This window comes from Drosophila sulfurigaster, chromosome X (genome assembly GCF_023558435.1).
Source record: "Drosophila sulfurigaster albostrigata strain 15112-1811.04 chromosome X, ASM2355843v2, whole genome shotgun sequence".
NCBI classification, from domain to species: domain Eukaryota; kingdom Metazoa; phylum Arthropoda; class Insecta; order Diptera; family Drosophilidae; genus Drosophila; species Drosophila sulfurigaster.
This window is the reverse complement of record NC_084885.1, coordinates 27,323,222-27,347,849: the sequence shown is the minus strand read 5'-3', so window position 1 is coordinate 27,347,849 and position 24,628 is coordinate 27,323,222. Positions and strand designations below refer to the sequence as shown.

At 41.4% G+C, this 24,628-nt stretch overlaps 6 protein-coding genes, 1 long non-coding RNA gene and 1 other non-coding gene across 14 annotated transcripts; 4 read left to right on the top strand and 4 right to left on the bottom strand.

Moving 5' to 3' along the window:
- The first annotated feature begins 361 nt into the window (after positions 1-361).
- On the top strand, positions 362-434 carry Trnaf-gaa (transfer RNA phenylalanine (anticodon GAA)). Its single transcript has one exon. It is a non-coding gene; the product is annotated as a tRNA-Phe (tRNA).
- A 344-nt stretch (positions 435-778) lies between these two features.
- LOC133849248 (uncharacterized) lies at positions 779-8,260 on the bottom strand. Of its 3 annotated transcripts, none has more exons than XM_062285189.1 (4): positions 8,128-8,260; positions 3,128-3,644; positions 1,829-3,046; positions 779-1,699 (listed from the first exon to the last, which is right to left on the bottom strand). In XM_062285189.1, exons 2-4 carry the CDS (start codon positions 3,353-3,355, stop codon positions 1,190-1,192), a joined length of 1,956 nt encoding a protein of 651 aa, XP_062141173.1. In that variant the 5' UTR covers positions 3,356-3,644; positions 8,128-8,260; the 3' UTR covers positions 779-1,189. The 3 variants fall into 3 exon arrangements, with proteins under 3 accessions (XP_062141173.1, XP_062141171.1, XP_062141172.1); XM_062285187.1 differs by having other exon boundaries at positions 779-1,702; positions 8,128-8,259; XM_062285188.1 differs by lacking the exon at positions 8,128-8,260 and adding an exon at positions 5,182-5,331 and having other exon boundaries at positions 779-1,702.
- Positions 5,441-10,387, top strand: LOC133849255 (uncharacterized). 2 transcript variants are annotated; one of them, XR_009895346.1, is made up of 4 exons: positions 5,441-7,927; positions 8,571-9,164; positions 9,233-9,403; positions 9,467-10,387. It is a non-coding gene; the product is annotated as an uncharacterized LOC133849255 (long non-coding RNA). The 2 variants fall into 2 exon arrangements; XR_009895345.1 differs by lacking the exon at positions 5,441-7,927 and having other exon boundaries at positions 8,376-9,164.
- A 196-nt stretch (positions 10,388-10,583) lies between these two features.
- Positions 10,584-12,919, bottom strand: LOC133849250 (negative elongation factor B-like). The gene is made up of 2 exons (XM_062285190.1): positions 12,699-12,919; positions 10,584-12,628 (listed from the first exon to the last, which is right to left on the bottom strand). Exons 1-2 carry the CDS (start codon positions 12,819-12,821, stop codon positions 10,859-10,861), a joined length of 1,893 nt encoding a protein of 630 aa, XP_062141174.1. The 5' UTR covers positions 12,822-12,919; the 3' UTR covers positions 10,584-10,858.
- Positions 12,920-13,183: 264 nt separating this feature from the next.
- On the top strand, positions 13,184-19,672 carry LOC133849254 (myosin regulatory light chain sqh). 2 transcript variants are annotated; one of them, XM_062285197.1, is made up of 4 exons: positions 13,184-13,342; positions 14,672-15,161; positions 15,223-17,418; positions 19,393-19,672. In XM_062285197.1, the coding sequence occupies exons 2-3, from the start codon at positions 14,742-14,744 to the stop codon at positions 15,325-15,327; spliced, it is 525 nt and encodes a 174-aa protein (XP_062141181.1). In that variant the 5' UTR covers positions 13,184-13,342; positions 14,672-14,741; the 3' UTR covers positions 15,328-17,418; positions 19,393-19,672. The 2 variants fall into 2 exon arrangements, with proteins under 2 accessions (XP_062141181.1, XP_062141182.1); XM_062285198.1 differs by having other exon boundaries at positions 13,211-13,342; positions 14,675-15,161.
- LOC133849252 (UDP-xylose and UDP-N-acetylglucosamine transporter-like) lies at positions 15,501-18,514 on the bottom strand. 2 transcript variants are annotated; one of them, XM_062285194.1, is made up of 2 exons: positions 18,494-18,514; positions 15,501-16,943 (listed from the first exon to the last, which is right to left on the bottom strand). In XM_062285194.1, exon 2 carries the CDS (start codon positions 16,925-16,927, stop codon positions 15,866-15,868), a length of 1,062 nt encoding a protein of 353 aa, XP_062141178.1. In that variant the 5' UTR covers positions 16,928-16,943; positions 18,494-18,514; the 3' UTR covers positions 15,501-15,865. The 2 variants fall into 2 exon arrangements, with proteins under 2 accessions (XP_062141178.1, XP_062141177.1); XM_062285193.1 differs by lacking the exon at positions 18,494-18,514 and adding an exon at positions 18,245-18,364.
- Positions 19,673-19,819: 147 nt separating the features above from the next.
- Positions 19,820-21,934, bottom strand: LOC133849253 (UDP-xylose and UDP-N-acetylglucosamine transporter). 2 transcript variants are annotated; one of them, XM_062285196.1, is made up of 3 exons: positions 21,831-21,934; positions 21,635-21,768; positions 19,820-21,195 (listed from the first exon to the last, which is right to left on the bottom strand). In XM_062285196.1, the coding sequence occupies exon 3, from the start codon at positions 21,183-21,185 to the stop codon at positions 20,136-20,138; it is 1,050 nt and encodes a 349-aa protein (XP_062141180.1). In that variant the 5' UTR covers positions 21,186-21,195; positions 21,635-21,768; positions 21,831-21,934; the 3' UTR covers positions 19,820-20,135. The 2 variants fall into 2 exon arrangements, with proteins under 2 accessions (XP_062141180.1, XP_062141179.1); XM_062285195.1 differs by lacking the exons at positions 21,635-21,768; positions 21,831-21,934 and adding an exon at positions 21,416-21,495.
- A 249-nt stretch (positions 21,935-22,183) lies between these two features.
- LOC133849251 (vanin-like protein 2) lies at positions 22,184-24,284 on the top strand. The gene is made up of 2 exons (XM_062285191.1): positions 22,184-22,469; positions 22,536-24,284. The coding sequence occupies exons 1-2, from the start codon at positions 22,407-22,409 to the stop codon at positions 24,144-24,146; spliced, it is 1,674 nt and encodes a 557-aa protein (XP_062141175.1). The 5' UTR covers positions 22,184-22,406; the 3' UTR covers positions 24,147-24,284.
- Positions 24,285-24,628: the final 344 nt, after the last annotated feature.

Sequence of the window (24,628 nt, the reverse complement as noted above, 5' to 3'; positions counted from 1 at the left end):
TTTTTAGAAATTTGCTTTTGCTTATATTCAAAATAGGTAGCGGGTATCTCACAGTCGAGTACACTCGACTATAGCTTTCTTACTTGTTTCTCTTATGACAAGTTTTAACAACCTTCGGAACTTGATTTTGTTTCCTTCCCTCCTTCTTCCTCGCCTGCAAAGCTTTAAATAAGCACGCGTCGGTGACTAAGACGCACAAATAAAAACAAGATTCATCTCGGGAAGTGACAGTTCATCAAATGTTAAACAACATCAGTCTTATCTGAGACTGTTTTGTGAACTCTCGGGTGTACGATTTGAGTTTTGATACAGATGACGATTTCGCTTCCTGCCATCGATTAGGAAGCGGAGCGAATGCAGCGCCGAAATAGCTCAGCTGGGAGAGCGTTAGACTGAAGATCTAAAGGTCCCCGGTTCGATCCCGGGTTTCGGCAGCTTTCTCTTTTTTTTTTCATTTTGCAAACAAACTTATAATTGAATTAAAAAGCTTTTCTTTCTATACGGATTTTCTTGGTTTTTATTTATACTTTAAATTAATTTAATAAAAAAACATTGCTGTCAACACACAATTTGTTTGTTTGTTTCCAAGGCTACTTATACGTTCGTTTTTATGTATAATGTAAATTGTGGCATATGTTTATTGCTTTTCGGTTTGCGAGAATATATAGACTACAACTACAACACTACACAAAACTATAAAACTGTTAACGTAGCAGTCAGCTTTTTGCAGCAAATGCAGTTCAAAAATGTTGTCTGTATGTGTGTGTGTAAACATATGTACATAAAACAAATTTAAGGTATATTTATTGTTTTTAAATATTTTTAAATGATACGTTTCGTTTGAGCTGAGTATTCTTATAAAATAGTTGTACATATATGACGATGGAAAATATTAAAAAAAAGAAGTCAAATTAAAAACTAACTAAACACTACGTGTATGTGTGTGTGTAGGACAAATAATGTATGCATATAGCTATGTGTGTGTGTATGAATCGAGCTGTATGTTGTATGTACAAAGTAACAAATCTGTCTGTCCCTTTTTCTTGTCTCTTCTTACGAGTAAATACAGTATGCATGTAAATCAACAGTGTAGATAACAGCCAGTTAACATGGCCATGTTAAAGTCAAGCGCTCGCACTTGCACTCGTTCTCTCCCTTTCGCACTCACACTCACACTCGCACTCGCACTCTATGCGATCTTCACCTCGGGTGGCGTTGTTGTTGCCGTTGTTGAATGCTTGCTGCCAATTGCCGTCGATGGCTTTAACAGTATGAACTTGGCATTGGCCGCCGCCGGTGTTATGGTCACTGTGCTTGGTGCAATGGCATTCATGGCGGCCGTTTGATTGCTGGCTGCCAACGAGGATGCCGGCAGTATGGTGGTCACACCGTTCTCATGCTGAATCGTGTTTGCACTGTTGAATATTGCACGCATTTTATTATTGCTGTTGCCACTACTTTGAGATCCTGCTGTTGCTGCCACTCCTCCACTTGCATTTCCATTTCCAGCCGCCGCTGTTGTTATCTTTAGCATTTGAGGTGGCGTTTGCACAAAACGCGCTGTAAACTCGTTGCCGGTCAGCACCAGATTCTGTGATTGTCCGCTTATGGGCAGCCCGCTGGCCAATATTAAACGCTGCATTCCGCCGCCGCCGGCAGTTCTCTGCTGCAGCTTCTTCTCCTGCAAGTGCAATTCATCCTGCTGTGAAATAGATAGACAACAATAAGATTGATGGAAACACGGATCAGTTAAAGAATTAGACAGCGACAACAATGGCAAATGTTATGCCAGCGAGCTTTTGTCTGTCTGCCACACGACGCTACTCACCGTTGGCGGACTGACGGACTTGCGCTCCAACACATGCTCATCGAAACCCGAGTCCGATGAGTTGTCATTGAATTTGGTGGCCACCGATGACGATGTCGAGCAGTTCGATGACGATGACAATGACGATGGCGATGCTGCGCCAACAGCTGTTGTTGTTGTCGTGGTTGTTGCTACTGCTGCTGCTGCTGCTGTTGTTGCTGTCATCATGCCAACATGCAGCAGGCCAACAGATGGCGTCACTCCTACGCCGGGCTTTAGCATCAGTGTGGAATGTTGCTGTTGCTGTTGTTGTTGTACATTTGTTGCTGTTTGTGTTTGTGTCGGTGGCATTGCCTCAGTCTTATTCAATGGAATTGGACTTATTCTATGGATTTCACCCTGTGGAAATGACTCCGATTGTCGCATAAAGAACAAATGATGCTTCTTCAACGCCGGCGTTGGAATTGGGGCCTGACTCGGCGTCGTCATCGTCGTCGTCGCGCTAATGCTGCTCACTTGATGCTGTTGCACTGCCAGCAGCTTCTTTTGCTGCTCTGTCACCTGTTGTTGCTGTTGCTGGCCACGTCTGCGATGCTTTTCGCATGGCCTGTAGAGCTCCGGATCGATAATGTAGCAAGCGCTGCCGAGCGACAGACTTTGGAAGACGGTGCCGCAGCAGACATCGAGACGCAGCAGATCATGCTCCTCAAAGAAGGGGACATTGTCAACAGCACGTCGATTTTTGCGCGGCTCCAGCATGCGACGTCGCTTGCTGCCCGTCAAACGCAGACGTTGCCGTCCGCTGCCAACAGATGGCGCTGATGAGGATGATGATGATGATGGCGATAGTGAGATGGAAGCTGTGGCTAGTGCAGCGGCTGCGGTGCGTTTGCGTGTCTGATATGGCGTTGTCGCAGCGACTGTTGTGGCCACATGTTGCAACTGCAGCTGCTCGTCGTCGTTGCTCTCATTTGAGTCGCTGGGCTGGTCTTCCGAGTGTGGTGATCGCTCCTTGCAAAGCAGCTGCTGCTGCAGTTGCAGCTCTCGGTCAATAGATGGCGATGCTGTTGCCGTTGTTGCTGCTGTTATCTTGCCCTTGCGATTCTTTTTAAAGATCTTGGCAAACTTTTCGGGCAGCGAGCTGCTACTTCCTCCTCCTGATGTTGCATCACTATCATTGTCCCGCTTCTTTTGCTTGGCTAAGGATTTGGTGCCGGGACCAGCGCGTGCATCAACAACCTGCGTATACAAGAGAGAGAGCGAGAGAGAGAGAGAATGATTAAGCTGTAAGTATGGTATTGTCATCTCGTTTGCACTTACGTGTCCCCAGTGACGTTTGCTGCCCACAGGCAAACGCTTGTAGCGCTTTACGAGCAGCACGCAAGCATTGCAAATTTCACCATTGCGCGGCTCGTGGAGATTGAAGCACTGCATCGACTCCTTTTCGTATTTGCGTGAGGCGGTGAAGCGCGAACTGCTTGATTTGGCCCTGCAGATGCAGCAGCCATCTGTTGAGCGATAAACGCGTGGCTTATGGAAATTGAACATGTTGAGCTTATTTCAAAACTGATAATTAATATTGGTTATTGTTTTTGTATTTTCTTTGCGATTCGTCACTGTTGAGTGTTTTTGCTTAGTTTATATTGTAAATGTTTGTGCTATTTATTATTGTTTCTTTTGAGCGTATGTTGTTGATCACTGGTTTTTTTTTTTTTTTGTTTATACTATTGCTATTTGTACACAGTTCTCGTTGTTGCTAGTGGGTTGAGCTCGAGCGTCATCCATCGTCTAAGGCTCAACAATGTTGTGGGCTGCATTTGTCTGTTGTTGTTGATTGCTGTAATGAACGAAATTCAAATTAGAAGCGGTGCAAAAACCAAAAACATATGTTGGTACAGTGTTGGTAAATGCCGCATCTATCTATAAAAATCTATTGTTGGCACGCCAGGTGGCAACGCTGCACACGCTGTTGCTCATTCACAATTTTTAATTGCAAGTACTAAATTAAACGTTTATGCGCAAAATAAATGCATTTACATTAAATTTATCGCAGCAAAAAACATTGCCCTTTCACGTAAAAAAAAAAAATTAAGAAGAAGCAGAAGCAACAACAGCTGGCAACAATGCAAAAGCAGTTGGCAAAGCGGCGACGCCGTCGTCGTCACAGTATTGCCATACTTGCATTTTTCTTTTTGTTACGTTCATTTTTTTCGATTTTTGTTGTCGACACAAAACAAAAGCAATAAATATTGCTTTTATCTCTTATCAAAAATGTAGCAAGTTGTAGTAGTGAGGTTGTGTGTGTATGTATATGCGTGTGTGCATAATACAAATGTTAATTGAGTGCTAAAAAGGTATCGAAGCAAAAGCAGCTGACTGGACGATACACACACACACACACAACGTTTATAAATTTGCAATGACAGCTCTCTCACATACACACAAATATACGCATATGTACTGTGCTGATCTTACGCGCTTTACGACAACAATAAACAAAGCGCACTGCGAAACATGCACGCATGTGTGTGTGTGTGATTATGCATGTGTGTATTGCATTGGCGCGCGCTCGTTGCACTCTCTCGTTTAAAACAACGGAACAGCAACAATAACATTCACACACGGGCATACAAAATCACCCTAGCTACAGTGACGTGACTTTGAAGCAGCGCTGCTCGCGTCGCTGTTTTTTGCTCCCAGGTGCGTTGTTGTCTCTGCTGTTGTCGTTGTTGTTAAAAAATGATGTTTTTTTTATACTTATGTATATGTGTATATGTATGTATTGTATATTTTTGGGGACACTGATTTCATCGAACGTTCAAGTTGAAAGTGCGTATTGTCAGTCTATATGCGTGTATATGTATGCACCGGCGTGTGTGTGTGTGTAAGCGTCGTTTCACGGTTCGCTGTGTATGTGTTTGTGTTGGTAAACGTTGCAAAGGTAAACGTTTAAAAATTAGTTCAATTGTCGTCGACAAATGTGGGAGGAGTGAAGGAGTCTGCGACTAGAGCAAGACAGAGACGGAGACACTTGACCACCTTCTCTTCTTTTAGTATTCGTCTTCTAGTTGTTCGGTCACTTGGCGTCTGTATGTGTGTGTGTGAATGAATTGGTGTTGGTTTTGGTGAAAATGCGCCTTCTGCGTAAACAGGTTTAACTTTTTCGATATTTTTCACTTAGTGCCGGACGCCGAAAACAACTACTACTACTAAGATGTTGCTGTTTTTTATTGTTTTTGCTGCAGCTGCCCACGCCACGCGCACACACATACACATGCATTTCATATTTTGATCTTGGCAATTTTCTATTTTAATTCTCCAATTTTGTCAAATTTGCAAATCAACGGCACAGAATTTTAAATTTTCTAAATTACCTTAAATTGTTTATTTTTATCAATTTCACTAGCTGCACAATTTAATTTACAATTTGAAATTTAAAAATGCTACTTTTTAATGCGAATTGAATAGACAACAACAATAAAGTGGTTAAAAGAGAGCTCGATAACGAAACGCGTCTGCACGCAAGAAACACAAAGGCAAACTGACAAAAAAATAAAATACAAATAAAGTAAAACCGCTGCGTTGCTGCTGTTGCTGCCAACGTCGACGACGCTTTTCAGCCGTCGCTTCATATCGGCGTTTACACGTGTGTGTGTGTGTGTGTATGTGTGTATCTGTGCGTATTCGAACGTATGTATATGTGTGCGTCGAGTGCAGCAGCAGCTGAGCTAAGTGCAAACCCCAAAACTCGCTCTATCTATGCGTATGTTTCGTGTTTGTGTACGTGAGAATGCGCGCAGCAAAAGCAACAGCGAAAAAAATTCCGGTTGTGAAAAAATACACACATACACACATGAATATGCACACAGACGGCGGTTGATATTGTGATGGCAGTATGAGCGAGTGAGAGCAACAATTTGCATAACATTTGTCGGCAGCAGCGAAGACAACGGAGTTGCCACACCGCAAAAACACGATGCAAACATTTGAAGAACACGAAACAACAACAATAACGACAGACAACAACACATCGGCAAACAACAAAAACTAGAAAGCAAAAAATATATTTGCAGTTTTGTTATTCTTTGCGTTGTGGCAGCAGCAACAACTGCTGATAAAAACCGCAACGTGTGCGCGAGCAAAGAAGCTGATAAGCGCAAAGTTGCGATGTCTATGTATGTATATATTGAAGGCGCATTTCAAAACAAGCGCGACATGCATACATGCAAACTATGTATGTACATCATGCAGATGTGTACATATATTTATAGACATTCCCCCCACCAACAACAGCAAAAATATATTAAGAGGAGGCGACGTCACAGCGCCCAAAGTGTAATACGTGACAACGGCGACGTAACATAGAAAAGCATAACACACACATGTTCATACACATGCAAGTACATGCATACTTATGCGCAGCGTACATGTTTTTACAAATATGGCAACACTAAACAAAGCAGCCAGCTGCTGTTTGTGTGAGGACTTTACCAACACTGGTCACCCACCCAATACACCGCAAGAATGCAACACATTGTTGTTGTTTTGATTACGAGGCGAAAGTGGCCAAACAGCAACTACAAGAAACAACAAACTAAAAATCTGTTTGTGTGTGTGTGTTTGTTTCCTTGACGTGCGCTACGTGCCGAGAGCACCGCAGTGGCATCGCCAAAGCATTTCCAAAAAAACTAAAATACCAAAAAATATATACAAATCTAGGTCATATGCACTCGTTTAATGGTTGTCGACGCCGCCGCCGGCGTTGCGCAGTCGCTGCCGTTGTTTTCTTGTTTACAAAAGATGCAAAGCTGCGCAAAGCGTGCGGTTAGCAGGCAAATTTATTGCGCTGTCTCTGTGTACGAGTGTGTATGTAAGAACAGCTTGCATAAAACTCATTTGTGTATGTGTGTGCAGATTTGGCTTCCTCTTCATTTTACACCAATCAAATTTCATTGCAAAACAAAGACTGTACTTTGTGATTGCGATAAACTTATTGCGATTGTTTAGACAAGATAGGAAGGGGGCGGGGGTGGTTAGCGAAACGAATTGCGTGGGTTGGTGTGGACAGCAGCACCATCTATTATTAGATTTAGCCGTCAAAGATGTTTGTTTATTATCACACACACATACGCACACACACAGCGACAAACGCAAAATCGAAGACAAACATAATAAACGATGACCTTGTTTTTGGTTCGGCACGCATAAAAATCAACTTTCCTACGTACACAAACGCATGTTCGCATGTATGTGTTGCGTCTACCGAAAGTGAAAGACAGGCCTGTGTGTCTTATTGGAATTCTCATAAGAATGTGAAAACAGCAAAAATCAAAGCAAAAAACAACAACAGCTAGGAGAGCACTAAACAGGTTGCTGACAACGTCGCAAAGATTTTCACAGCAGCAGCAACGTCGTAATACTCCAACAACGACTAAATACAACTAAAATAGAAAGTAAAATCTTAAACAACAAAATGCAACTTTGTTTTGGGCATTTTTTTTGGCTTGAATAACCACACGCACGATTTACAATTTATGCCCAGAGTAGAGCAACAGTAGTCAGAGCAGCGACTGTGAGAGCAAACCAAAAATGGAAGTAGGTTGCGCGCTCTCTTGCTCACCTGTGTGTAAGTGAGATGTGCTCATTTTGGCACGAAAAGAGAGTGACAACAACGACGCTGGTTACAGTGTAGTGTGTGAACGAGAGCGCTATAGCGGTTAGCTCGTTTTAGCGCATAGCCTGTTAAGTAATAGACTGAATTCTCTTTGTTTATATGTGTGTGAGTGTGTGTAGAGTAAGCGGCAACCACCATCTGTGATGCGCTTGCATGTATGTATGTATGTTTCTGCTTGTAGAGAAAGCGCGCGCAAACAAATTCACTAATTAAAAGAAGGAAAAAATATATAACATAAATGACAGCGGTAGTTAGTTATGCCGCTTTATAAACACTCACTCACTCACACATAAACACACTCACTTCCGCACATATGGAGTCGTTTGTGAACGAGGTTAAGTTGCCGCCATTGAAAGAGTTCATTGTTGGTTTTTTGCGGCCGACGACGAATCGTTTGATTAGCAATACGAAGGTCAACAACAACAACAGCATTCATAACCAAAACGGTAACAAACTTTATCTACGCACTTATGTTTACCATGCGCGTGTGTGCGTGTTGTTTAACCTTCGCTTTTCATGCATTTTCCATAGTTTATTTCGAATGTTTGATGCACACACACAAACACACTCACGCCGCCATTTACACTCACATACAGCCATTTACGTTGTGTGTTCTAAACATTGTTGTACGTACTTCTCTTCTTACCTTTTGTGATCGTCTGTTTTTTTGCTGCACTTTACACACGTTCACTAATTTAATAACACTCACGGTTGTAAATTAATAGATACACTGCTTGCTTTCTGGCTGATGGTTCTTTTTTGCATAAATAAAAAAACCGCTGTCTTGGATACAGTGTGACCAAAGTTGGTTAGAGAAATTAACCAAGCTAAGATAGCTGCAAACGATTCTGGATCTTTGCTTGTCTCGTAGTATGTCTGTACATTAACGAAATCCAACTGGAATGACAACTGTAATAGCAACTATTATTTTTGACATATAGTTTAAAAACACGATAATTTTTTAATTCAAATTATTTTTAATTTTTAAGAAAAGTTTATCAACTATAACGCAGTTCATGATTAATTGGATTAATATAGAACGTAAATTAGACCATTTTTTTCAATTTTAAAATATACCAAATATTACAGTTCGGTATTTGGCAACATGGATTCCAAAAATAAGCAATATGAAATGCAGCCAGCATGTTGTTTTCGAAATATGTATGTATTGCGTGTGTTGCGGTCACACTTAGTGCTTGCACCGGCAAATAATTCTTGGAGCCCAAGAAGGAAAAGGAGCACTAGCGGCGGGTAACAGAATCATGGAAATGGCATGCTCACGAAATATTGTCTCCTCACCGTTGGAGACACGTCTCTCGGGCATGGAGGAGCATGCGATCTTTATATACATATTTATATGTTGCTAAAGAAAGTCGCATCCGCGTTTCCTGAGCTTAGTCATCTGACGTTGCCTAATGCGGCCATGGACTGCAGATTTGCTTGGAGATATTGAGCAAGCATGGCACGACGGTGCGATTTGTCATAACCGATCTGGAAATGCTATTGAGGGGTTTCCCCAGTGATAATTCGTATTAATATACGAGTAAGCTGTGACTGATGTTGGATACAGGCGGTGCTATCATGTCTTTCTCTAGGGCTTGGAGCATATGAGTCACAAGTTTCTGCTGCTCAGCAGCAGGCGAACAGACAAAACATTGTCAGTCTGGATGCCGCTGTCGGATTGTGAGTAGTTAGAGAAATTAATTCAAATGTCTATCCAATTAATGCAATTGTTTTCAATTCTTCTGCAGCGTTTCAAAGAGCTGGCAACAGACGGCAAAAGTTTGGATCCTGGAAAACAAGATAAATCTGTGCCCTCGAAGCTCTCAAGAAATTTAAGCATTTACGTACGGCTCCGTAAAACGATGACGCATCTTCCTCAATCTTTCATCAATAGCTAGGAATGTTGCAAAAGCCATTATGTAAGTTTACCCATCTCAATTTCGGCCAAAACAACTCGTAACTCTCTATCTGTCTCACTCTAGTCCGTACCCAAGTACGAGTTGATGCACTGCGTGCTGAACTCGTTGAAGCCACAAAAACAATATAAGCCCATTTACACTGAGAATGAGATTCGAACTTTGTGATGCCTTCTGACGATGAGCTACCACAATCCTCAAATCTGCGCTATCCGCTATCCACCCTAGAGCCACCAAAGCCAACAAGCAAGCGCAAAGTTCAACAGCGAGCCAGAGATCGAAGAATCAGGGTCTGAATCACCTTCCTTGGCCGCTATTCTAACGACATCCGTCGAAACAGATCAGGAGGCGGCGCCTGCAGCGGATCACGAGGCGGAAAAGGAACAAGAGTCGCAGCGGGAGGCAGAGCAGAAAGTTGAGCAGCAGCAGCAACTGCAAAGGGAAGTGTATAATTCCATGAATATGGTTGCGCTCAAAAGCAACAGCCAGCAACAACAATTTCCATACATTTAAAGATACTTTCGTTTAGTTGTAAGCGTTACATTTGAAAAGTGTTTAATTATAGTCTTTTAATTTGTGTACAATTGAACGTTGAGCTATTTATAAGTTCCAGCTGTCTAACTCAACTAAATGCAGATAAATGCAAATAGATTGGAGGCTGCTACAAATTATATACGAACTGTATAGGTATTATATGAACTTATAGTCCGATGATTATATATAACTTCTGCAAATAATTTAAATTTTTAAAAGAAAATTTGACAATTGAAAAAAACATGTATTAATTTTCTACCATCAACAAAAACATGTTTCATTTTTTTATTGTTTATATTTTTAAATTGAATTTAAAAATTATAAGTTTACATAAAAAGTTACGGACTTAGATTGAAATAGATTACAACAAAATCATATCACTTATGATTTGCAAAATTATAAATATTTAGGAAATTTTACATTAATTCAAAATAAAATTAAATAAAACCATGATGAAATGTGACTAAATCGATATCAAACAAATAATCATTATGCTTGAGCAGCAAAAGAGAAATCTTGAACATAATTATGGTTTCAAATTATTTGTTTATAATTAAAATTGTTTATAATTTTGTACCGTTGAGGAAAAACCTAACAAATACAAATATTATAATATCACTTGCATTGATTAAGGACGTTCCCTAGACCAGAGAGATACGCTCTAGATATCGAATAGTTCTTGTTTTATTTTATATATTAAATGAGGTTATGTACGCACTTAAGACTATAGTTATATTATAATACGCGAATAGTATGCGATAGTTGTATACATTATTAAGTGTAGAGTGTGTTTAAATTGTGTGTCAACGCATAACTATACGAGTTAACAATATGTATTTTTACTGTAGTGGGAATGATGTTGTGCATTCCTTTTTGGACTTTTTGCTTAACTAAATCCATATCCCTCCCCCCTGGCTGATCAAACTATGGTGCGCTGTAGTGCGGCGATGGCGACATCGACATGGACATCGAGGGTGACATCGATGGCGACATGGAGCCAACAACCGGTGATGTGGCGCTCTTTAGCGGCGAATCAAAGTCCGCTGGACTGTTCATGCTGGTAACTGGCGTCGTGGCAGCATCGAGTACAGCTCCCGCTGCAGCAGCGGCTGCTGCATCTAAAGCACCCGGTGGCTGTGCGCTGCCAATGCGCTCCTGCAGTGATTCGTACAGCTTGTGTGTGTGCTCGTTATGCGCGGCCGTCGGTTGCATGGCCTTCATCAAGGTGCCGAGACGTCCAGGTGGCAACTTGTGATGCACATACCACAAGAGCTTTAGCATGTGGCGTGAGGTGACATTCTCGCGTTGCAGTCCCGCGAATATGAACTCATCAAAGAGCGTGGTGCAAAAGTCTTCTGTGGCAAACTCATCGCTCATGGGAATGAGTAATGCGATCAGCGAGTGTAAAAACGGATCCTCATAGGCGCGATCGTCTTTACAATTGGCCAAAATAGCCAGCACACGCAACAGTCCCATGCGATCCTTGGCGCGTGCCGAGTGCAGTGTATAATACATGGCTAAAATGCTGGACACAGCGCTCTCCTGTATGTAAGCTTCGACAGCATCGGGCGCTGGACCCGAATGCTCAATGGTCGTCAATGCTGACTCGCGTTCATCGGGCGGCAGTTTGCCGCTTAGCTGGCGACACTGATCGTCCACCATGAGCGACATGAGGGCTGGCAGAAACTTGGTGACCACCTGGCAATCGAGTTTGGGCTCCTTAAAGTCCTGCGAATCGATCATGACCCAAGCGCTCAAGCCCAAGGCGAGCATACGCAGCAGCAGTATCAGGATCTGATTGTCACGCGGCATGCCTTCGTTATTGATCAAATGCTGTAGTATTTTGATGGCCGACGTGGCCAGAAAGTTGATCGCATACGGATCGCAGAGTGTCATCGACAGATCGCCCAAGACTTGCTCCTGGCCACGCTTGATGTTATCGAGGAAACCGAGCAGTTCACGCGACCGTTTGATGTCGACATTCTTCTCACGTATGCAAGCGTCCAAGCACCAGGTGAACTTGTGACACGGATCAATGGAGATGATCTCCTGCACCTCCAGATCGTGCAACGCCATCAAGAGCTCGGCACGCAGTGTGCAATAGTGCACGTTGCGAGTGCGCAGGAAGAGTGTACGGAGAAACTGCAGCACCATATCGTAGAGCTTTACACTAGTGCCAATCATGTTGGCCAACTTCTGGACTACTTCGCCCTGGCGCCGCACTTTCGGTGTGGGCTGAAAGAACAGATTGTTCAGATTGCTGTGCTCGAACAGAATGTGCTCCTTTTCGCGTATATATTGCGAGAGCAGCGGCGACACTTCGTCGCCAAATAACGATTGATTGTCGCGCCATATCTGACGCTTCACTTCCGTATCGGTGTCCGCATAAAGCTCACGATCGCGCACTAATATGCGCAGATATTTGTCATCGATGTGCTGGGTGTTGCGCAGTATGGCCATCACCACGGGGCGCAATGCCTTCACACGGACCACGGGAAAGCTCTTGACCAGCAGTTCCTTCAACTTTTTGTCACGTTCACGCGGCTCTTTTTGGCCCAAATCGTTAATGTGTGCGATGAGTTTGTCGCGGAGCTCTTCCATCAGAGAAGTGTGAAAATCGAGGCGACGCACACCGTGCAGATCCAACAGCGGTAGCATGGGACGCAACGACGGCAATAGCACGCCATTCTCCAGCTAAAGATTGCACATAAAAGTAGATTTGTTTGTTTTTGGCGCCTAAACAAAAATGTTGTTTATTGCTTACCTGAAAACTTTCGATGGCTTTCAGGGGATCAGTGCAGGAGGTGAGCGCCTCTCGTAGAAATGCCTGGCCGGGTATGTTGACGTCCTCGAGGCCGGTCCCATTGGATTTTGTGGGTGTGCTCATTTTCACTCAACAATTTGTCTGTTTTTCCTTTTTAGTGATTGACCCACACACAATAGCAAAATAATGGCCGCACTATCGTCGATAACGATAGCACGATAAATGAAAAACAGCGATAATTTCACTGCTGCACTGCAACAGTGTAACCGTCTCTTGACGACTTTGGTATATCGCAATATAAAAATGATTTCATACTTATTTTTTTTTATAATTGTGTATAATGTTTTTTATTATAAACTGTCCTTTTTTCATTAGTTTATATTTTTTAGCAGCGAATGTCAAAGTTCTTTTGATAGTTGCGCCGCTCAAAAATGTTGGTTAATAATATACTTCAAATTGTTGTAAATTTGGTATATTGGCTTTATCTTGTACATTTGTGAAATGTAAGTTGCGGTCACTTGCGGCAGTATTTGTCATCTGTGCAAACAGCGTACAAGCTACACAACAAATAAACCGCTGCAAGCAACAGTTCAATTTATTGTTAAGACTTGTGTATTAAAAACAAGACGTTCGCAACGCCAGCTGTAAGTACAAAAAAGAAAAAAACGAAAATGTAAAATGAACAATAAAAAAAGTGAAAAACAAAACACAAGCCATTGGACGGTGATCGGCAAAGAAAGAGCTGTCTCTCTGTTTGCTTATGTGTTTGTATGTGTGCGTGTTTAAGTGTATATGAGTCAGCGTCTTAGCCCATAAGAAAACAACAACAAGAAGACATATTTGTGTGTGAGCTGTTTTTTTTTTCGTGGAATTCGTGATAGCAGCGCATTTTGGGGCTCAAAAAATGGGGCGCGGTTATTGCTCATATCGAAGAAGTTTGCATGCAGCTGTCGTACACACACACACACGCCAATGCATATAAAATGATGCAGCAGATAAGTCAAGTCGAGCTTTGGCTGCTGTTTTCATTCCTTTTATGGGCTTTCAATTAAGCTTCGCCATGTGAGTGTGTGTGTGTGCGCGAGTGCGTTAGTGTAAATGTGTGTGTATGAGTGCTTGTCTGTTTTTGTTGTTTTTCATTGAGTTAAATGTTTGGAGACATACACAGACGCACAAATTGAAGACAGTGCTGCCATTTTGAAAGCAAAAATAGCTAGTTTTGGCAAAAAAGTGACTAAAAATGGCTAAAATAAAATGTTGACAAAAAATTCTTATTGTTTACCATAAAGATATGTGTAGGAGAATTTGTTTTTAATCTTATTACAACATGCTTTCTTTGAATATTGAATATCGTCTATATTGCACAAAATAATTTCCAAATTTTGTTTACAATTTATTAAACTCCTCACTAGCATAACATGCTAAAATGTTGGTTTTAATATTTGTAGCATATCAACATTGAATACAGCTTTCACAAAGCAATGATTCACTATCAAACAACTTCGAAGTTTAAGGTAAACAATAAAGATGATTAGGTAAACAAATTATGTCATTGGTTTTAAAATCAAAAATGAAAGTGATGATTAAACCAAACCATAACACAATGCGTTTACTTAGATCAACATCTGCAAATAATTCTGATTTTTTCGCGATGTTTTAAATTGGCCTTAATAGCTATTTTTATAATAATAGCTGGAGTTAGCCGCAAACTGGCCAAATTGGCAGCACTGCATGGAGTCGTCGACGTTGTCATTTTTGCCACCATGACTCACACACAATTCCATTTGGTGCGCTGTGTGAGTTTAATGTTGACACAGTTTATGAAGCTCTGGCTGATCTTGCCGCTGCAGCAATGCTATATGTCTATATATAGACATTTACACTCAGAGAGCGATAGAGAGAGAGAGAGAGGGAGAGATATTGCCTGCAACTAATAATGTTTTATGTTTTTTCGTTTTATGCCCCACACACAGTAGCAGCGAACACATCACCACATCACCAACATCTGCAACAGCAACAGCAACCACAAAACAGCTCTTCAAGATGTCTTCACGTAAAACCGCCGGACGTCGTGCCACCACCAAGAAACGCGCCCAACGTGCCACCTCCAATGTGTTCGCCATGTTCGATCAGGCGCAGATCGCCGAGTTTAAGGAGGCCTTCAATATGATTGACCAGAATCGTGATGGTTTCGTGGAGAAGGAGGATCTGCACGATATGCTCGCATCGTTGGGCAAAAATCCCACCGATGATTATTTGGATGGCATGATGAACGAGGCGCCGGGACCAATTAACTTCACCATGTTCCTCACGCTGTTCGGTGAACGCCTGCAGGGCACCGATCCCGAGGATGTGATCAAGAATGCCTTCGGTTGTTTCGATGAGGAGAACATGGGCGTGCTGCCCGAGGATCGTTTGCGTGAGCTGCTCACCACAATGGGCGATCGTTTCACAGATGAAGATGTAAGGCGCAGAAATTTGCGTGAAATGCCTGAATGTTTTAGCTCATTTATTTAATTGGCAGGTCGATGAAATGTATCGCGAGGCACCGATCAAGAATGGACTATTCGATTATCTGGAATTCACACGCATTCTCAAGCACGGCGCCAAGGACAAGGATGAGCAATAGGCTGTTTGCAAAGAAAACACTTTTTATACGTAGTTTTTTTTGCTGAATGATAACAATTCCAGCTTCCGGTGCGGCGCCTCCCACACTTCCAGCTGCCCAGCCGGCGAATAATACTGTCCAAGAAAACAAAAACGAAGAAAAAACTGTCAGACGAATCGTGTATTTTTTGATAAATTAATATTAATATTATTATTGCCACCTCTCCTATTGATTAATCAACTATCTACATATGTTTTTCAATTTTTTTTCGTGCTCCGTTTTGCATTTCCATCTACTATATATATATTACAATTCGAGAACAATGCGCAATGAATTCTTTCCCGATTCGCATAAGTATTAACTCATCTACTAGTATATACATATATGATTATTATATATATATATATATAAACGTATACATACCTAAATACAAATACATTGCCCATTGTAGACGCTTAGTTCGTTAACTTGAATGTGTCCCACACTTGTCTTTCTCTTCAGTTATTGTTAGCATATAATAATATAAATATAAATTGTACTTAACAACTCTACTCTACTACTATAATCGAATGTATTCAACGCTCGTTGGCAACGGCGAGTCATGACGTCGCTGGATGCGCTTCTTGAAAGCATCCATCAGCTGATTTAGCACATCCGCAAACAGTATCGTTCCAAAGAAGACGAGCACCGTGCCCAGCCAATGGCTGATCGTGAAGGGGTTCCTAAAGTACATGATCGAGAACAGCAGCGAGACAAACTTTCGCAGCGTCACCACCAAAGTGACAGTGAGCGAGGCGCACTCTGTGGTCAGCACATAGACCGAGGCAATGCAGATGTACTGGGTGATCACATTGAATAGCAGATAGACGAACATCAGGGGAAACGAGAGGCTCCAGCTGGTGCCGGGCAATGGGATCGACATCGCTTCCGAGTTGACAGCGATGCTCCAGTGCTGGGCAATGTTGCTGGCCATCACCAGGAAGCCGGGCAGCGGCAGCATGTGTGTGTAGAACAACGCCTCGTTGGGATGCTTGCCGTGGCGCTTGAAGATCACCTCCTGATAGATGCCCATGTAGGCGGTGACAAGCAGCGCGATCGCCAGCAAAGCGATGCCCACGCACCACCAGAAAAAGTCCGAGTACGATGTTTCCACTTTCAGCGAGTGATGTGTGTTGTCCTTGACATCTGTGCTCGACATTAGAGTGCAGAGTATTATTCCAGCTGTGATCATGGCCACCGAACTGTATTGCCTGAGATTGTAACGCTTCTTTAGGAGTATAATGCCCATGATCATGTTGGCCATGAGCGAACCACTGCGAAAGATCATGTGCAGCGGCATCGGGATATTGAAGTTGAAGGCGTAATTGTTGCAGACGTTGGCTCCAAAGAACAACACCACAAGCATCACGTAGTCGCGCATGCTGATTTTGGGGCGAACGGTGAAGAATTTGGAGGTGAAGACGAGACCCTCGACGGCGATGAAGAGGAACTGCAGAAAGGTGATCAGATTGCCGGCGCCGGGATCGATTTTGATGATCAGCTCGAGGAAGACGACGTTACTGCAGCAGCCGACAAAGACGAAGATCATTGCCATGAATGCCTTTAAATTGAATGATGCCATGATGATGACGCTCCCTCTGCACGGTGGAAGGGCGAAACGAAGAATGGTCTTTTTTTTAGTATAACGTTCTCTCTTCTGTGCTCTCTGGTAATCAAGTTCATTATTCTAACGCTATCAACGTTGAATTCGTTGTTCAACATGAAACATTGCCACTACATTATTAATTTATTATCTTTTGCAGTCGAGAAATGAAAACGATATTTCTTTGTTTCCAACTTCAATCATTCTGTTTGCCTTCGAGTCTACTCAATTTTTACGGAGTACCTGTAGTTCAAAGTGTTGATCTAATACTAAATGAAAACTGACCAAAAATCGCACGGCAGAAATGCCAAACTTAAGTTTAAGCACAGTAACTATGATGAATAATCGAAGTACCCTGCATTATTTGGTGATTTCTCAAGCGAAGGAGCTGCAATTTTCAGAATATTTACGGAATACAATACACTAGACTTGAGTTAAAAAATTCGCTTCATAAATTTATAGATCAAATTGTAAGTGCATTCTCAACATTAAAAAAAAACACTAACAAAATTAAGCAGAATAATATATAAACACACCAGAGAACAACTTTGATTGAAATGAAAGAAATGTTATAACAAAAATGAAAACAAAGCTGTCAATTCAACAATTCTCTATTTTGTTTATGATGTGACATTATTGTTTTATGATACCCCATTTGTGATTGCAGGGTATTGTGGTACTTATTATTATTATAATTGTCTTTCTCGGGTACTGATAATGCTGTGATATGATTACGAAGAGTCGAGGCAACTATCTATTTCTATTTTTTTGGAAGATTAAAAAACCTTGCGGCGCAGAAACTTATTAAATTAATTGCCCCAATAGCAGGCCAAAGCATGTGTATATCTGTCGCCTAAGTCTTATCAAAGCTTTAACTAATGTAGGTCGCTGAGTCAAAAATTCCACGTAGAGCTTATTCAAATATTTTTCATTGGAGGTGAGTTGTAACGTTGTAACAAGTTGGACGTGGTATTCAATATAAAAATTGAAAGAATTAAATCAAATATATAAAGGAGTTTTCATCCATTAAATATGTTACGTTAGTTTGCTGTTTACATTACAATCACATAACCTCAAAAGTAACGAGCATAACCTCAAACTCACTTTCTAAACGCGAATCTTGAAAAAAAGGTCTGCACAGTTCGTGATATTCCCAACGAATGAAAGAACTTTCTCATCGGAAAGTTTTGACTCTGAAGCAAAAACTTTTAAAGTTTCACAGTAATTATTTTCTTCACATAAGAAATCACTTAAAAAAAAATTAATCAAATTCTATTAAAGTACAGCACATACTACTTTTGAAAATGTAATTAGCAAAAGTTAATACGAGGCAAAATTTGAAGAACTGCGCGACAACCGATGCTGTGAAGTTCTCAAAACTGTCTGAAGTTCTTACGATCTTACAAAAGTGAAAAGTGTTTTAATATTTATCAAAAAAAAAAAAAAAAAAAAAAAAAATTACTTTAAAATTGAAATTTGACTTCCATTAATTAAATGTGTTTTTCTTTACGGAAACAACGTACTTTTATTACTGCGACAACTGACAACTAACAACGATCCTCTTTGAAGTGCGAGTGATACATGAACGTCAATGGCAGATCTTAGATGATATTTAGATGGAAAGGGAAAGAATTTTTGTTTTGTAGATATTGAAACAGCTGTATCGAGTGTCTGTCTGGCAGAGACGTGTCTACCACTTGAAGTAGTTTTTGTTCAACTTCTCTGAACTGCATATCAAACTGAGGTGAGGTTTATAAAAATATTTTAAAACTAAATTTGTCAATTCTAAATTGTTTGATATCGTCGACTTTTCCAAATTTATTTTGTAACTATTTCTGACAGTTTTTAGGTAGTTTAAATTTATATACTTTAAAGAAATGTGAAAATATCATTATCTTTAGCATTGTGCATTAAATGTAAGTCAATTTTAAAGGTATCAAAAAGTTGGAAAATGTAGAAGAAACATTTAATATATTAGAAAAAAGACTAGATTGATTAATTGTGTAAAGTTTTATTAAAAAAATTGTAGAATTCTTTAAAGAAAATGTTACGTAAAATATAAATTAATATAGGCCACGAGTTTATTTTTAGGAATAGCTGTTTTAAAAAGGTATAACACTGGAGTAAGAGTTTAACTAACATTTAAATACGGAACTCAAACAAACATAAAAGTGGGATCGACTTGAGGTTCAATTAACTGTGTTCTGCAAACACAGACGTTTTTTGGGAAACCTAATGACGTTTGCAGATTGTAAAGGGTATAAAAAGTATATTCGTTAAAGATACATCAATAATATAAATAAATTGCGCTCCTAGATCATTTTCCCTATGACACAATCATTGTGAGGTAATCCAATTACAGCTTAGTTTAATTAAATTGTGTTGCTAATATCAAATTGTGAATTAATTATCTTGATTTGGCGTTATTTTCAAATTATTTACAGGGTATTGGTATTCGAGCAAGTGACTAAGTGATGCTCGGCTTTGTTGATTCAACTGCTCGACTAGCGACAGACAATAGAAGAACAAGCTATGCGATGGAGAACTTTAAAAGAGAAGACAGTTGAGAATTTTTACCATTTTCGAAGTGGGATTGCAGAAAGGCGAATGCAAAGGGAAGGAAAAGAATATAAGGTGAGAGAGTGAAAAGACTTAGTGAAGAGAGGGTTAGAAACAAAAGAGTAAGAAGAAAATAGTTAAAATTCTGTTAAGTAAGTTAGAAAATATCTAAGGCATAAGAGAAGATTAGAAGGAACAATTGTAAGTGAAAGGTAAGCATTTAATCCAAAAAATAATAATGTAAATAAATCATAGTAAAGCTTATTTTTGTAAGAGTTAGATGGATAGATATTAGGAGGGAAAGATAAACAATTACGATAGGCTTTGTCAAGTACTAATTTATTTGTTTTGTTCAAAAAATCTTTGTTAAGAATACTTTTAGTATAAAAAGATGCCAAGCGGCGCATGTAAAGGAATAAGGTATGGGGAGATAGATAGAGAAAAGTATACAAAAGGAGTGTTCAGAAGGCTGCTAAAAAAAAACAGATAAAGACTTAACTAAAAGTATTTACAACATACACGAAAGTACGTATAAAGAACGCAACGAAACATGGAAAAGAGCAGCACACAAAATAGAAATTACCACTGAATAGCTTAGGATTAGGATTACAATTTAAATGACGTCGGTTTAGCCTGTCTTTAGCTTCTGCTTGCTGCCCTCCAGTTGTCGCTGGGCACGCGCCTTATACGCATCCTTCACCTGGTTGATCACATTCGCAAACAGTATCGTGCCAAAGAAGACGAGCACCGTGCCCAGCCAATGGCTGATCGTGAACGGATTCCTAAAGTACATGATCGAGAACAGCAGCGAGACAAACTTTCGCAGCGTCACCACCAAAGTGACAGTGAGCGAGGCACATTCTGTGGTCAGCACATAGACAGCACTGATGCAGATGTATTGGGTGACCACATTGCACAGCAGATAGAAGAGGATCAGCGGAAACGAGACGGTCCAGTTCAGGCCAGGCATAGCCAAGGCCACCGGCTCCGTGTTGATGGCAATGCTCCAGTGCTGGGCAATGTTGCTGGCCATGATGAGGAATCCGGGCAGCGGCAGCATGTGGGTGAAGAACAACGCTTCATTCGGATGCTTGCCGTAGCGCTTGTAGATCACCTCCTGATAGATGCCCATGTAGGCGGTCACCAGTAAGGCGATGGTGAGCAATGCTATGCCCACGCTCCACCAGAAGAAATCCGAGTACGAGGTGTCCACTTTCAGTGAGGCATGGGTGTTGTCCTTGACATCGCCACTGGACACCAAAGTGCAGAGTATTATTCCAGCTGTGATCATGGCCACCGAACTGTATTGCCTGAGATTGTAGCGCTTCTTTAGGAGTATAATGCCCATGATCATGTTCGCCATGAGCGAACCACTGCGAAAGATCATGTGCAGTGGCATTGAGATGTTGAAATTGAAGGCGTAATTGTTGCATACGTTGGCGCCAAAGAACAGCACCACAAGCATCACATAATCCTTCAGAGCAATCTTTGGCTTGACCGTAAAGAATTTGGATGTAAAGATGAGGCCTTCCAGGGCGATGAAGAGAAATTGCAGAAAGGTGATCAGATTGCCGGCGCCTGGATCAATTTGGATGATCAGCTCGAGGAAGACGACATTGCTACAGCAGCCGACAAAGACGCAGATCATTGCAAGCAGAGCTTTCATGTTGAATGCCATCTTGAAAAAGCTAAGGAGAGAGACAGAGAGAGAGGTGAGTATTCAAGTGTGGAAAAAAGGGGAAGGGGATTAGTCAAAGTTGCTGAGTTGTGATCGGTAGTCACAATTTACCGTTTGTTTTACGCACGTCGCCGATAAGCCAATTACGCTTGTGTATGTGTGTGTGCGAGTGTGTGTGTGTGTGAAGGACGTGACCCACACAATGGAAAAGCCTCTGCTGATACTCTTACTTTATAAAATAATTTGTGTTGAAATTCGTTGAATTCCGTTGTTGTTGTTAGTTTGCTGCGTTTTAGTTTTGTGATTATTTTTGTTGTGTCATGACGCGTTTCAAATTAAAAGAATAAATTATCAATTAATAGCATGAAGCATACACAGACACAGACACACGCACACACATTCAAACACACGTGCTGGACAAAACTGCAACAACAAAAATAACCGCTTACCCGTCGAGTTCTTGATGTTGTTGTTGTTATTGCTATTGCTTTTGCTCCCCAAAACTTCGCGCTATCTCCCTCTCGCACGGTTACAGCATTTAAATACAAATTGACCTTCAAGTTTTAGCACACCTTGCTGGCAGCTTTAAAACAATGAAAATAAAACTATTTCACAGTGACCTGTTATTATGTTGTCAGTTACAACTTGCACTTTTGTTGCTGTTGTGATCTATCTTGTTGTTTCCAAGTGCGAGCAGCCAACTACGCTATTATTGCTGCTGTTGCTATTTGTGTTTGTGTTTTGGCTGTCGACCGAACAGCTGCTGTTAATGAATTCTGATTTATCGATATCGCCGCGACTTATCGATTTGTGCGCAAAAATGAGAGCAGGCGCAATATTTAACTCCCTGCCAGTGCTGCCAGATGTAACAGAAATTAAAATGAAAGCTTTCCATACAATTCTGTTTTACGTCTGATAATAAAGTAAGATATTTTTAGTACGCTGTTGATATTGAAATTATGATTGTTTTTATATTTTATTGCAGCATAGCATCAATTGCGATGTCTTGGTTTACGACATCGGTTTAATAGTTGTTAACAAAATTCAGCCTAATCTTATCGGACAGTGGTTGAAACAAAGTAGATGACATGTAATTTAAATGTATATGACGGTGCCATAAGATGGGGTCGTTAAGCCTGACGCATTTCCAAATGCAGCCAGTCTTCATGGTCATCATGAGCTGACGCTGATCTTCAGTTGAGTTCCGGCCACAGCCACAAGATGAACGTCAACGTCCTTGGGTTGTTATTCATATTGATCGCACTTGCGATTCACACGGAGCAGGTATGCGTGGCGTTGCCAGACATAAATTCAAATTCTAATATTTCCGTTATTTTACTTGTTTTGCAGTTATCGTTACCCACAGATTCCAGCTATAATGCTGCCGTCGTGGAGTTACCAGTCCAAGTGGGAACTCCCAAGGACCGTGTCGAGCTGGCCAAAGTACTCTACATGAATATTATCGAGTCGAACGACACCGCTGACCTGGACATTCTTGTCTTTCCCGAGTATGTGCTGAGCAATCGAGATTTGGCGACCTTTGTGCCACATCCAGAGCAGAACGTAATACCGTGTTTTGAGCCCGACTACGAAATGTTTCTGGTCGAGATCAGTTGTGCTGTGCGCGCACGTCGCATCTATGTGGTGCTCAATCTCGCGGAGAAGGAATTATGCGGAGCGGATTACGGTTCAGACACCTGGAATCCCTGTCCCGCCAACGGGGTGCGTTACTTCAATACCAATGTGGTCCTCGATCGCGATGGTCGTGTGGTGTCGCGTTATCGCAAATCGCATTTGTGGCGCCAGGAGTACAAAAGTACCTCCGTATTGCGGCAACCGGATTTGTCCACCTTCGACACGGACTTTGGCGTCACCTTTGGTCACTTCATTTGCTTCGACATGCTCTTCTATGAGCCTGCCATGCAATTGGTGATCGAACGCAACATCACCGACATCATCTATCCCACGTATTGGTTCTCGGAGTTGCCCTTTTTGGGTGCAGTGCAGCTGCAGGAAGGCTGGGCGTTTGCCAACGACATCAATCTGCTTGCCGCCGATGGCAGTGATCCGGCTGGCAAGACAACCGGCTCCGGCATCTATGCTGGACGTGCTGGACGCCTTTCGGCTGGCATCTTTGAGCAGCCCACACAGCATATGTTCAAGGCACGCGTGCCCAAGCGAAGTCGCTACACCGGAGAAGCCTTTGAGCTGCCGCCGAAGGTGTTGCCAGCATTTAGTCAGCAGCTGATTACGCCACGGTATACGGCACTTGATACGTTCAGGGATTACAATGTGGACATCTTTGAGACGCGGCTGCTCGCTGTCGACTTTCTGAATGTCACGCAGCGTCTGTGCCACGAAGATTTCTGCTGTGACTTCGAGGTGGAGCGTTCATTGATTGGCAACTCCGCCGATTATGCTCAGTATCGCTATCGCTTAGGTGTGTATCACGGCAATGAGACGACCTTCATCCGTGTGGATCGCAGCGAGCAGGCCGTGTGTGCAGTGTTTGCCTGCACCTCGGATGAGTTGCTCAGCTGTGGACGCATCTTTTCCGCTGCGCAACCGACAGCCAATCAGTATTACTTTAGGCACATTCGCATTTCGGGTTTGTTTCCGGCAGCAAAACGTCGCTTGATCATGCCCAGCACTTTGGATGGCGTCATGTTGCCCCTGGATGTGGCTCAGTACACTTGGAGCGAATCGCCGCCGGCCAAGCAGCTGCAGGATTCATTGATCAGTCTGGAGCTAACGGCGCCCAAGAATGATCTCTTGACCTTTGCCATTTGGGCCAATTACTTTACCGAGCTGCCAACCACACATAATTTGGATCATTTCCAACCTCTTCCATCTCCAAGTACTCCTGGCAACAACAACACGAGCAACGCAGCTGCTTCCAGCATTTATGCTGCAGTCTCCACTTCGTGCCTCCTTCTGCTGGCAGCTGCTCTTAAGGCTTGAGCCTGCGAAGCGTTCTTTCTGCTTATTACAACCTTTTTTTTTAATATGTTACTTTATAGATTTTTGCATTTATTTGTTATTTCAATTAATTTAAATAAAAAACATGCATTCCTTAAATCCTTTTTATTTCCAACAACACTGAAAAAAGTTCCGTAATTAACTTGCACATCAAAATATTAATTCCATTATTGCTATTTTATTTTTGAAATGCTTTAAATTGTAATAAAAAATCATACTATTTACTTATAAATTAAATAATGTGTATTGTAATTGCATTAATTAATTAAATTAAATTAAATTAAATTAAAATTAAATATAAAATTAAATATAAATATAAATTAAATTAAATTAAACACTACATTATATAAAAAATAATATAAAAACTAAAAAATCTCTCATTTCATGCTCTTCTTGTTGTTGTTGTATATATTTGTTGTTGTTGTTGTGGTGGTTGGCCACGGCGACGGCCAAAAAGTGTCAAT

What these genes read in the sequence shown, in the direction of transcription:
- LOC133849254 (XM_062285197.1), top strand. Translation starts at nt 14,742, where the DNA reads ATGTCTTCACGTAAAACCGCCGGACGTCGTGCCACCACCAAGAAACGC. An exon ending in ATCGTTTCACAGATGAAGAT is followed by an intron (nt 15,162 to 15,222) that starts GTAAGGCGCAGA and finishes TTTAATTGGCAG; the next exon opens with GTCGATGAAATGTATCGCGA.
- LOC133849253 (XM_062285196.1), bottom strand. Translation starts at nt 21,185, where the DNA reads ATGGCATTCAACATGAAAGCTCTGCTTGCAATGATCTGCGTCTTTGTC.
- LOC133849252 (XM_062285194.1), bottom strand. Translation starts at nt 16,927, where the DNA reads ATGGCATCATTCAATTTAAAGGCATTCATGGCAATGATCTTCGTCTTT.
- LOC133849251 (XM_062285191.1), top strand. Translation starts at nt 22,407, where the DNA reads ATGAACGTCAACGTCCTTGGGTTGTTATTCATATTGATCGCACTTGCG. An exon ending in TTGCGATTCACACGGAGCAG is followed by an intron (nt 22,470 to 22,535) that starts GTATGCGTGGCG and finishes CTTGTTTTGCAG; the next exon opens with TTATCGTTACCCACAGATTC.
- LOC133849250 (XM_062285190.1), bottom strand. Translation starts at nt 12,821, where the DNA reads ATGAGCACACCCACAAAATCCAATGGGACCGGCCTCGAGGACGTCAAC. An exon ending in AAGCCATCGAAAGTTTTCAG is followed by an intron (nt 12,629 to 12,698) that starts GTAAGCAATAAA and finishes TGCAATCTTTAG; the next exon opens with CTGGAGAATGGCGTGCTATT.
- LOC133849248 (XM_062285187.1), bottom strand. Translation starts at nt 3,355, where the DNA reads ATGTTCAATTTCCATAAGCCACGCGTTTATCGCTCAACAGATGGCTGC. An exon ending in GCAAACGTCACTGGGGACAC is followed by an intron (nt 3,047 to 3,127) that starts GTAAGTGCAAAC and finishes TTGTATACGCAG; the next exon opens with GTTGTTGATGCACGCGCTGG. An exon ending in AGTCCGTCAGTCCGCCAACG is followed by an intron (nt 1,703 to 1,828) that starts GTGAGTAGCGTC and finishes TCTATTTCACAG; the next exon opens with CAGGATGAATTGCACTTGCA.